Raw genomic sequence first — 13371 nt, forward strand, 5'->3', positions numbered from 1 at the left:
ATGTCATGAATATTTACCTTTTCAAACCACATAGGGAATATCTGTCTGTAGATCTTCATTGAGTAATGATGTAGAGCAAGGGCAGATAACTGCTTCTTGTATTTACTGTGACATTTGAAGTCATACCAAGCATCAAATACTCTCCTTTGCAATGAGGAATTCTGTAAAATAAATTATAGAAAAGATGTAATTTTGCAATTCTTTACACATTTTTGGAATGCTTTACTAGTGTCCTAGTTTTTGTTTTTGGTTCATTTGCAAAAATTAATTAGGAATTATTCATTTTATTACAACTGTGGAAGTTTTGCAAGTTAAATGGTTTTGTCCTGTTCTAAAAATATAAAAACTAAATAATTTTATTCTAATTTCATGATGAAATATTAGATAATCAGAAGACAATAGTAGATCAAAGGCAATTAAACTGAACAAAATATGATTATTATAACTTTCATTTCTTTACACAGTGGGATTCTAGCATCCACTGCAGACAACTCATTTTTTAATATAAGTCACATTATTTATGTTGAAGACTGCACAATACACTAAAGTTGTTTTCATCCTCGCCCTCTGTCTCAAGTGGATAGTTGTCTCATCTACTTATTAAGAAATAATTCATGGAAGCCATAGATTTGTTGAAAATTTACACATGGCCTAGGCCGTGATATTGGAATTTTATCCTGAGCTTTAGTGAGGGATAAAATTAACAAATATCACGGCCCAGGCCATGTGTAAATTTACAACAAATCTATGGCTTCCATCAATTATTTCGATTCTAATAGGATAAATAATGTCATTTAAACAACTGAAGCAAGGGTTGGTATGTCGTGTGTGTGGCTGTTCTATTCTAACCCTGTTAGATAAAGCTAAAATTTTCTAATAAATCTATAGCTTGCATGAATTAGTTCTTAATTAACCACTAGAAAAAAAATGTGTTTAATTCTTTTAATTCTCAACCCCAAACATTTGCCATTTTTAATTTTCATTTTTTTCTCGTAAGCTACCGTCAAATTCCAAAGTTGACATTTCGTAACTAAGGAGCCGCTATGTTGACTTGCTGAAATCAGTAAATGTGCGAATAATGCAATAGCATAGAAAATAAAACAACACCTACCTCATAACCCTTTTTAATGCAATATTATTCAAATTTGGAGGGTTAACGCAACTGAAAAACCTTCAGCTTTTGCATTTTCATTCGTATGTCGTCATGTTATGAAATGACTTTAATGCGCCAAAAACATTAATGGAATTTGCGGAATTTTATTTTATTTCGATTTTGTACATTTTTCCGAGCTGTAATACATTAATTCTTTTTGTTATGCATTAGAATAAGAATGAAGGTTCTGTAGTTTTTTTCAATTGCAATTTTTTACTCAGCGAAATCAGTATAGCGTTTGCACAAAGTTTACAATACATGTTGATTTACGAGGGAGGTATATTGTAACATCCATTATTATGTACATCTCTGAGTCTGCGCTAAGTATAAATATATCGAGAATTTCATATCACGGTGTTGTCTACAAAACGAAAGAAGCATGTCATATTAGAATTTTTATATACATTTTTTCCTAAAAAAATTACCACTCCATTTTAATGCAATTTTTCATACTGACTTACACTTTGAACTTTAGCCTTAGAACTGCCATCGTAAGCCTCTCTCCATATCCTAAACACCATTTTCTGCTGAAGTTGTACATGTAATTCTTTCACTTGTTTAGTGGCAGCCTTCATCTCACGCTGACGTGCTGTAAATTCCTTCCACTGGTCAAATACATTACTAAGAGGCCAGAATCGCAATCGTTTGATAAACATAGTCACAATTTCCTGTAATTATTAATAAAAAATTAATTTCATGATGTTCACCCTTACCCTCACATCGTAAGACCATCTACCTTTGCAAAGTTTTTATCAATTTAATCAGTAATTGGAATTATATTACAACAAGAATGCATCCATAGGACACCATGCCCTGCTTAATTCCCATGTTTAGTGAACCATGAAATCTGGGACAAAATCCAAATTTGGCATATCTATTAAACAGTTCAATTCATAACAAACACCAACAATCTTTAATGGACTGACTACCTGATGGAAAATGAAAATAAACTAGAGGCTCTAAAGAGCCTGTGTCGTTCACCTTGGCCTATGTGCATATACACCTTATCGCTATTTGTCCGCCATTACTGGACATCACAGAAGTTCCCGTAAAATTATGACGTCATAATAGAAAATATCTGACGCCACAATGGAAAAGTGATTGTTGTATGACGTCAAAAGTTCGAGCGGGACTGATTCTCGGGTCATGCGGGATTAGCGATAAGGTGTATTCAACAAAGGACACTCTCCAACAGTGTAGACGAGAATAGATTCATGACAAAAATCTCTGTTATGTTGATCTTGTATTGCTGATCATTTAGTCTGTTTAGTTTCTCTCTATCTTCTTTAGTTTTTGCTCAAAACACAAAAGAGGGTAAAAAAAAATCCTCATTTAAGGGCAATCACTCCTATAAAGAGTGACAGTCTACTAACTATATTGACAAAATTTGAATTGCAAGTAGATCTTGCCTTCCAGATCATTTAAGTGATTTAAAGTGTCTATTTATCTATTATCATTTTTATCATATAAGGCAAAAAGCAAAAAAAATGGTAAAAATCTTCATTAAAGAGCAATAACTCCAATAAGGAGTCATCGGACTATTTCCCCATAAGCCTTAATAGTAGATCTTGTCTTGCTGATCATTTTTACTTATTTAAGTTTCTATCTATCTATCATAGTTTTCAAGATCATAGGCAAATATGAAAAAATCAAAGTACTGAAGTACTGAACATCGGATGACTGCAAGTTCTTGTGGATGGTCACAAGCACTTGTCTCAGAAAAAAAAATCACATCTCTATACCTGAAAGTGAAGTTAATGTACAGATATATTTTTTTTTTCTTAGACAAGTTCGTGCGTGGATGATAAATAAATGACAGGGAATTCAACCTCACCGTAATAAATATGATATTGAAGTGATACAAATCAGTATACTCTGGTTTGTTGTTATATATTATATCAATATTTGTACATTACAGTTACATGTATATATAATTTTCTTCCATTTGTATATCATTCTATTCTACTATATTAATAATAGTGCAGTGCAAGTGCATGGTGGACACTCTGCTGTAATAATTCCTTTTTTCTAATAGATTGGATTTGAGTAGGCATTCATATTTTTCTGCCAAACTTTCAATCTCCCATGCCGAGTTATCGGTCCTTGAGAGAGAGAGAGGACCGATAACTCTGCATGGGAGATTGCAAATGTTCTTGAGATATTCTTCCGCATGCCTTAACACACATTTTCTGTACGTGTGCATAGATATTAAAGATTTTTTTACTTATATATATATTTCTAACGACAAAACATTTTCATATCATTAATTAATGTTCTAAAAAAAATATATTTAGGAGTATCCATTGAAAAAATGAATTTACAACAAGCGATAAGGAGTGTTATTTTGCACTCGATAATGGCCGCGTATTTATCATGTTTATAGATCGGTTACAATCCCAACACGAAAGTTACGTAATGGAAATCTAGGCGACAGCAATACACCGGAATGCCCTCACGGTCATCCAATGTAAAAATGGTAAAATTTGTCATTCAGGGGCAATAGCTCCTATAAGAAGTTGTCTGACAGTTTTGAAGTATATACACAATTGGTAGAGCTCAACATTCAAAACCTTTCTGCTCATAGCAGATTTTCTCTATAACGGTTTTCAAAATAATAGACAAAAGTTGCATTTTACCCCTATGTTCCATTTTTAGCCATGTCGGCCATCTTGGTTGACGGGCGTGGTCATCAGACACATTTTTTAAACTATACACCCCAATGATGAATGTGGCCAAGTTTGGTTAAATTTGGCCCAGTAGGAGAAGATTTTTGTAAAAGTTAACGAAGACAACAGACATCAAGTGATGAGAAAACCTTACTTGGCCCTGTGGGCCAGGTCAGCTTAAAATGAGAATGAGTTTTTTTTTTTTTTTTTTTTCTACAGGGGAAAATCTGAATTCCTAGTACCAACCTTCATGTCTTGTACCTGTATATGAAAAATAGTCCATGACTTTGAATGCTTAATGATTAATTACCTGATGAAATAAAAGCAACTTTCATTTACTTGGATGAAACTGTCTCAAGCGTTTGCATTTCATTCCCATGAAGTATAAGATATTTAGTGATTAAGTTCTCAGTAAATCATAGTCTAGGGCTATACAACCTGTGTATGGGATCCTATATATACAGATACCTACCCTCATCCTCTGTGTCCTAACAGCATGTTCTATAGCAAATCTGTTGTCCAAGAAAGATGTGTCTGCCATGGAAGGTTTATGATCTGGGTCATAGTCCACAGCTAATCGACTGGAACTCATCCTGTAAAACATAGATTACTTAATCATATATGGAAAACAATTTTTTTTTACGTCATATTGTTTCAAAACATAAATTGAAAATTATATTGCAACATAGAAATCAAGATAATCTAGTTTAAAAAGGGACTTCCTATCATGAGCAAACTTATTTTCTGTGACTTCACTTTCGAAAGGAAGGTATTCAGTATTTCCTTAATATTTTCTTTTCAAATTTTTCATGTACATGTAAAAAAAAACCTCAAGAATAAAAGCTTCAATTATCTACCAGCTTACCATAAACAAGAAATGAGCTGTCAAGTTGAGAGGGTTTTCTGCATTGCAAAATCAACCATTATTTAAATGTATAAGAGGGTAGGTAGTGTGATACAATATTCCCTTCTATCATCATTAAAAACATGTTAAAATTTGAAAAGCATTGGTTTACCCTATCGTAAGTTATTGCACGGAAACGACACTAAATGCAATTTTCCACTAAAATTAAGGACAGCAACTACTCAATGACAAAAGTGAAAAGCGTCAAAATATAATTTAAACTCAGGTTTTTAATCAGTAACAACATATTATAATTTGAAAAGAATTGGTTGAATAGTCCATCAGTTATTGCACGGAAATGACATAAAGTGCCATTTTCCAATCAATCAAGGACAATAACTCCTAAACAGCACAAGTGAATATTGTCAATTATGAACTTGACCTGCATGTTGTTATCAGTAACAACATATCAAAATTTGAAAAGCATTGGTTGAATGGTTCATAACTTATTGCACAGAAATAACTGGAGCCACCTGTCCAAAACAAATACTAATGTATATCATGCTTAGTATCTGATGTTATCTATTCAAATTTAACACTGTAAATTGTAACCCGAATAATTCAGTCATTATATTTCGCTGCTCTACAATGGCACATTAGCACCAAAATGCATTGACAATGAAAAATTGTCAATCAATCATTTGGAATTAGCTTGGGATTTACCCATCTCGATAAGTTAGAGCTATCTGATGATTTGTCACCTCTTCCACAGGGCACCAATCAAAATCCAGGATTCATGAAGAGTTTTCAGTATGTTAAGCCTTCAGGCCCTTGCAAGTAAGGGATATCAATAACAGGGAGGGACTGAATTATTTGGGTTTATGTAAATTATTAGTAATATCAAACAACATAACTGTAATTATGGAAACAAAATTTGTTAAGGTAACATATGGAATTTCTTTGATTAATACATAAACATTTGATTGATCAAAGGTGAAATTCAAACATTTCTTGTGAATTTATTATACTGTAAAATAATTATTTTAATGAATTTACATTGAGTCCATTTTCTTGTAAAATTTTCAAACAACATTAAGTTTTTTAAGCAGCATACAAAGCTCTCATGATAATTAGTTTCTAAACCTCAAACAGAATATAAAGTGTTATAGAATAACTTATCCAAGAATTCAAATAGAGAAAAATATTACACAAGTTACGGAACAACAAATTAACTCAAGAATGTGTGTTGTTTGGTCACAAGATGCTTATTTTTCTATATTTGAATTCTTTGATATAGTTCTTTTTATTACATTATCTGTTTTTGTTATACTGTGAAAATCAGTGTTTTTCATTGTAATGAATGCAATAAAATTGAAAAACAAAAATGACTAGAAAATGGACATGAGTTGACACATATGACATTACAATTTCTGATCTTACCCTCTTATATATAAACTGTTCAAATCAAAATCAAAATTAAAATTAAATTACACAATTTTAATTCAAATACATCAGAAAATGTGGTTATCCTGTTTGAATTTCCCAGCAAGAATAACCATATTTTGTATTCCAATTAAGGAGCCCATTTAGGGTTGATTAAAAAAAAATATAGAATATATAAATTCTTTTATGTTAATTTTTCAGCATTGTCATTGTTACAAGGGAGTGGCTCTCAAAACTTAAAACACACAATTCTATTGGTTGCTGTTTCAACAGTATTAAGGGAAGAATGGATACATTTGATTTAAATAAATAGTTATGTTAATAAAACTAAACAAGGAAAAGGAATGTATGGAGGTAAATCTTGTTATTTAATTAGCAATACACTTTCGGTATTTTTCTGAAAACAAAAAAATGTATAGGGAGACAAGGTTGAATTAGATAGACGGCTAGAATTGATGAGAGAAATATAATGTCAAGGCTATTATTAATAAACTAGTAATCATAAATCAAATATAGAGGTTTAAGGCTCATATAACATTTAGTTTATTGTATTACCAAAGGGAATAAATACAAATCAATGTTTACCTCCTACTCCTTGGTGTACCAAGAGCTGGTGATGTAAATGAACTCCAGTGGGTATCTGTATGATCAAAATCTGTCAGATTCTGTAACTGGTCAACTATAGCAACTGTAATGAGAATTATTTACAACTACATCTTCAGGATATGTAATATAAATTATATATGTATATGACAGACCTACCTACAGGCAGAGGTAAAACAGTAAACCTGCGCCGTTTAGAGCTTGGATATAAAAATGTCAAATATGTAAACACACTCTAACAAGTATTAACATGGGAACAACTCTTCCATTTTTCATTCCAAGAAACACAAAATGTTCTAATATACAAAGGGCAGTAATTCTCAAAACTCATTTACATATGATTGGAACTTAAACAAGCATGACGAAAAAAAGTGCGGAAAACTGATAATTTAAGTGAATTTTCTAAGTCCAAGGACCAAAACTCTGCAAAAAATCATCAAACCGAAACAAAATTCAAACTTGGTCTGTAACTTGTCATGATAAAACTATATACCAATTATCAAATCAATATCTTCAAACATAACGAAAAAAAGTGCGGAAAACTGATTATTTGAGTGAATTTTCTAAGTTCAAGGACCATAACTCTGCACAAAATTCGAACTTGATCTGTAACTTGTCATGATAAAACAATATACCAAATAACAAATCAATATCTTCAAGGCATGAAGAAAAAAAGTGTGGAAAACTGATTTGCCGGACTGACAGGAGGACAGACAGACGGACAGACAGATGGACAGACAGACAGACGGACGGAGTGCAAACCTAAAGTCCCCTTCGACTTCGTGGGTAGGGGACTAATAAGCATAACTTCATATGATTGGAACTTCAATATGCATAACTACATAATTGGAACTTCAATATGCATAACTTCATGTGATTGGAACTTTAATTTGCATAACTACATATGATTGAGCTTCAATATACATAACAACATATGATTGGAACTTCAATATGCAAAAATACATATGATTGGAACTTCAAAATGCATAACAACATATGATTGGAACTTCAATATGCATAACAACATATCATTGGAACTTCAATATGCAAAGACACATATGATTGGAACTTCAATATGCATAACTACCTATGATCTGAACTTCAATATGCATAACTAAATATGATTGGAACTTCAATATGCATAACTACCTATGATTTGAACTTCAATATGCATAACTAAATATGATTGGAACTTCAATATGCATAACTACATATGATTGGAACTTTAAGATGCATAACTACATATGATTGGAACTTCAAAATGCATAACTACATATGATTGTAACTTCAATATCCAAAAATACATATGATTGGAACTTCAAAATGCAAACAACATATGATTGGAACTTCAATATGCAAAAATACATTTGATTGGAACTTCAAAATGCATAACAACATATGATTGGAACTTCAATATGCATAACAACATATGATTGGAACTTCAATATGCAAAAATACATATGATTGGAACTTCAAAATGCATAACAACATATGATTGGAACTTCAATATGCATAACAACATATGATTGGAACTTCAATATGCATAACTACATATGATTGGAATATATTCTGCTATGTTTCTTTGTAAAAGATGTTAGAAATTTTCCATTCATAAACTGTTGTGGTAGATAGACAATTTATTTTTCCTATATACACTTTCATATGAAATAGGGACCGTCAAACAAAATGTGTAACTAAATTTCAAGATAACCACCAAGGGGTTGTAGACCAGTAGTACAGCAAACTTCCCTGTTCCTTCAGAAGGGCCATCTGGGGACTGTTGATCTAGCTGTACAGCAAAATTACCTGAACCTTCATGAGAACTATCTGAAAAAAAATTACTTGAACCTTTAGGAAAAATTACCAGATCCTTCAGGAGTACCATCTGGAGACTGTAAGCCTAGCTGTACAGCAAACTTCTGTATAGCATCTTTTACGCTGAAGTCTGTCAGATCATGCCATTCTGTGAGAATCTTCTGTAGTTGTCTTCTGACCAACAATTTCTGGTTTTCTCTGTCAAAAGAAACAAATAAAAAGTTCATCAAAGTAACTCTTTACTAACATCAAACATTGGAATTTGTAAATTTCATACTTGAAAAATTTTCAATAGTCAAAATTTCTTTTCTCTGAAACATTTTGAATTCAGATACCACAAAGTCTAGACTTGCAATACTGTAAAATTTTTATTTTTGCAGTGTACTTAACTAAACTATTTTGTTGGCCATTCTTTTTTATGAAACAAAGAAGAACTAGTTCTTTCAATCTGTCTTTAAGTTTAGAATGATGTATACTAGTGTAAAGGGTACAAAAGTCAAATGCTTTTATTCAATTGCAAGAGAAAAGACACTTAAATTTGTATTTATTCTAAAATAACTTAAGAATTTTTTAGTATCCACATGTGACTCACAACGCCTCTAGAGTAGTTTTTTTTAACAGTAATTGTGAAGCCTGTATATGATAGCTGATAAAATTAATGTTAATAGTTTGAATTAAGGTTTCATGGAACATTTTGCAGACCCTGTAATATAACGTTGTTTGTAAGGACACTAATGTAAATTTGGTATCCAGTACAATGAAGGAGGATCTGGTTGAAATTCCAAAGGAACATAGAACAGACCTATGATTGTTCAGGATTTTTTTCATTGGTAAGTGTCATGGGCGTATACGTTTAGTTTCAGTTGACCACCAAAGTCCATAATATGTTTTAGATTACACAACTCAATCATATATATCTATACCTTGCCACAATTGTTGCTCTGAATAGTCTCCTCCAGGACTGGAAAGATGACTTGACCTTGAAGTTTGCCCTCTGCTGTTCCATCAACTGTATTGCCTCTTCTCTTTCTGATATTTGTTGGTGTACATTTTTATGCCACAATTTAAAGTATTCTCTCATTAAATACATATTTAGTTCCTGAAAATAAACCAGACAATATGAAGTGAAATGTTTATTAAAAAGTTAATTAAAGATCTCAGTTGACAAAAAAATGAATGAACCGAATACAATTTTGTCAGACTTCAATTAAAACTTATCATTAGCAGAACTTCAAGAAGTTAAAAGTACAAAAGAAGCATTGTTTTACTTTAGTGGTCTCTCATCAAAAACCTGTAGTTGATACAGATTCTTATAATCAATGTTTATAAAGGTTGTTTTTTTTGCAAGGAACACAGGTGTTTACTTAGAAAACACTACTTAATTTCAGAATGCAAGCTATCGCATCACAAAAAACATAGATGTTGATTTACTTTGACAAAATTTCAGTTTCATTCAAACTTAATCTTTTAATAATGTTGTATGTGGAACCCTCATATCTAGCTTTGAAAAATCAACTTAACCACAACAGAAAACTGGCAGACCCATCATCAAATGAAAATTCCTGACAACTTTTTCTGCATATCTAAATGCTATCACTAAATGTGACCCTTACTTAGCCCTAAACTCTTTTGAAATCAGGACCCTTCATTAATATATGTTACCTTGGTTTCTCTGGTTTCATGTTTATCCTTTATTTGATCAAAAGCTTTTCCTCTCCAGCAGTAGAACAGCTGTTTTACCATCTGTTGATTGTGGAATTTAACAGCAGAATGCTTCCGTTTGATAACAGCAGACCAACCAATTATACAACGCCTCAGCTGATTGGTTGTTGTCTTGGCTTTGATCGCAACCTCCAATTGATGGATCAAATATTGTTTTCTAAAATACAAATGTTTTTTTTTTTATCTTAAACAACAAGGTTTAAGGGCATACTATACAAAAAAGATCTGATATTTTTTCTCCTTGAAAATTTGATAATTTCTCAAAGTCAAAGATGTTTCATTCTTGAAATATGCAAATCAAAATATACTTTCATGACTGACCTTTAGAAATATTTCAGTTTGACTTTCCCATGCTTTTGGTAAAAACATAAAATTTTATATTTCAATACTTTTTCCAAAAAATTTAACACAATTTCAAAACAAGAGAAGTAACAGACTGGCAATTGTCAAATGTGCAGCAGGCAAGATGGTACACAATACAAATAAATAATAAAACCACACAATAATTTCTGAATTTACATTGCTGCTACAAAATAAGACGTAACTTACCTCCAGTCACCAAAAGCAGCTCTCAGTTTCTTCCTGTCAAACAACACTTTATTCTTTCTACATTCAGATTTGTGCTGCACCAAACCATGCCAAGAAAGAAATGTCCTGTAAAAATGAAAAAATACATTTACATAAATAAAAAGCCCATCAAGAGTTTGTATTAAATGAAGATATTTATGAATGAATTAAAGCACAATTGGGTAGATGTATAGAGGGAGGGTTGAGATCTCACAAAACATGTTAAACCCTGCCTCATTTTTGCGCCTGACCCAAGTCAGGAACCTCTGGCCTTGTATAGTCTTGTATGTTTATTTAATTTTGATTCATTTATATGTTTCGGAGTTTAGTGTGACGTCCATTTTCTCTGAGCTAGTATACATTTTTGTTTAGGGGCCAGCTAAAGCCCGCCTCCCGGTGCGGAAATTTCTCGCTGTGTTGAAGACCCATTGGTGGCCTTGAGCTGTTTTCTGCTCTTTCGTCGAGTTGTTGTCTTTTTGACACATTCCCCGTTTTCATTCTCGATTTTACTTACATGTTTTGAAATATCATGGAATAAGGTGAAATGAAAGATAAATAACTCTAGAAAAACAATTTAACAAATCATTGAAAACAGAAGTCAGCTTGTTTCAAATAAAAACTAAAATTGTGTGCAGAGCAAATGAGGCACATATCCAGGTTAAAAATGAGATGGTCCTGAGTCCCACAACTCAAGATCAGCTAATCTTAAAATGTATAAATTCTGATCTTTAGTGTTAGTTTTGTCACAGTACTTACTCTGACAGCAGTGAACCTTGTTGTCTCATTAACATAGGTCTGATCTTTAGCCTTTGTTCTGTTGCCTCTTTCCATTTAATGAAATGTTGTTTTAGAAGTGAATTTTCCAAGATGGCTCTTGTTACATCTGCTTTGTGTTTCTCTTCATCTATCTTTCTCTTTGCTTCCTTCCATCTATCAAACATAACTGAAATGAAAAATAACATGACTCATTTAACAAAACTAAAGTCAAAATAAGATTTGCAAAGAATAGGTTGTTCAGATAGTTTGTTAGTATACATTTAACTCTAAATGTCATCAAATATAATATAAATTTGTTATTCTGATAAAAACAATATACAATTTGTAACTGTTTAATCAACTTTTTACATTTTTTTCCAGAACATTGTGCTTAATATAAATGAAATACTTGCTACTGGATGCCGTAGAGCAAACACCAATCAATCAATATTCACAGCAAAAATGTTTTCTACATAATGTTTTTTTTCATTTTTTCTTACCCCTCCCATAATCTATATTGAACAAAATTTTCTGCAAAAGATGTTTTGTAGTGGTTCTCTTAGGGCTGATATGAGAACCTAATGTCCTATTAAGATGAACTCAAGATTCGTAGATGAGTACTGTAGAGTATATTAACATGGAAAATTATCTGGTTTTATATAAGGTCAAGTTTACTCAGAAGGATATCAACATACAATAAATGAGGAATGTGTCCATGGGACACAGATGATGCCCCCGCTTGCATATAACATTATAAAGGGATATTACTCAAGAACGGTAAAAGTGAGGCTACCCAAATTCGTACTTGGTCTGAGTTTTGTGGTAATAAGCATTGTGTATAAGTTTCATAACATTTGGTTGAGGCAAACTTAAGTAGAGAATGGAAACCAAAAGTTCAGCAATTTTCCATTTGTAAAGGGGCATACTGTATAAACATTAATTTTCGTGGGGTTAAAATTTCGTGGTTTTGTATCCGAAAGTAAGTTTGTGGGGATTAATTTTCGTGGTTTTTAAGTAGAGAAAAAAATTATATAAATGTTACTTTATTATTGCCAATACTCAATAAAACTAATCTGAAGTTTCGCCATTGGGAAAAATCAATAATACATTTAATAGTTACAGTGAGCACTAATTAAGTGTTGTGACCTGCACGCTAACTGTCTTTTACACACCTTTGATGTTTTATCCAAGGACAATGATTGTGTAATAAATGTATAACGGCTTGAGGGTATTACAATCGCATTAGACCGATAAATGACAATGATTGACAGTTCTTGGTCATTATTTTTTACTGTACAAACAAAAGATTCGGATTATCATCTGACTGGAAGAAAATGTTTTAATATTGTTGTCTAATCAATTAACCTATTAATTTTCATTGTATGCTTTGATGTTAATCATTTATATAATGTCAAAATGATGTTGTCTGATCATTAAAAAAATTAAATATTTACGTATTTTGTATTCAGATTTGGCAAATCTAGAGTTAAATTTTTGTTGGGGTTTTAATTTCGTGGATAAGAATTATAAACGAAATTAAATCCCCAACGAAAATTTCTGCTTTTACAGTAACTCTAGAACGGTAAAAGTGACGCCACCAAAATTCAAACTTGATCTGTGTTTTGTGGTAATAAGCATTGTGTATAAGATTCATAACATTTGGTTGAGGCAAACTTAAATTAGAGAACAGAAACGAATTTTTGGATGTATGTACAGACAAACAAGGGTAAAAATTAATGCCCCCTCCGCTAAGGCGAGGGCATAAAAAATTAAAGAACCTTAGTGAGCACGCTCACATACCC

At 31.9% G+C, this 13371-nt stretch overlaps 1 protein-coding gene across 3 annotated transcripts in view; it reads right to left on the bottom strand.

Moving 5' to 3' along the window:
- LOC127719884 (uncharacterized) overlaps positions 1 to 13371 on the bottom strand; it is an 82864-nt gene that overhangs the window by 12369 nt on the left and 57124 nt on the right. For 2 of the 3 annotated variants that reach the window (XM_052226234.1, XM_052226237.1), the window contains 10 exons: positions 11570 to 11756; positions 10796 to 10900; positions 10187 to 10403; positions 9448 to 9623; positions 8574 to 8722; positions 6692 to 6794; positions 6104 to 6118; positions 4292 to 4412; positions 1615 to 1821; positions 18 to 161 (listed from right to left, as the gene is read on the bottom strand). In XM_052226234.1, the coding sequence (XP_052082194.1) occupies positions 18 to 161; positions 1615 to 1821; positions 4292 to 4412; positions 6104 to 6118; positions 6692 to 6794; positions 8574 to 8722; positions 9448 to 9623; positions 10187 to 10403; positions 10796 to 10900; positions 11570 to 11756 (1424 nt within the window). The remainder of the gene's footprint in view (positions 1 to 17; positions 162 to 1614; positions 1822 to 4291; positions 4413 to 6103; positions 6119 to 6691; positions 6795 to 8573; positions 8723 to 9447; positions 9624 to 10186; positions 10404 to 10795; positions 10901 to 11569; positions 11757 to 13371) is intronic. The other variant, XM_052226236.1, reaches the window with a different exon arrangement.

The sequence above is a fragment of the Mytilus californianus genome, unplaced genomic scaffold (assembly GCF_021869535.1).
Source record: "Mytilus californianus isolate M0D057914Y unplaced genomic scaffold, xbMytCali1.0.p SCAF_11, whole genome shotgun sequence".
Taxonomy (NCBI): Eukaryota; Metazoa; Mollusca; class Bivalvia; order Mytilida; family Mytilidae; genus Mytilus; species Mytilus californianus.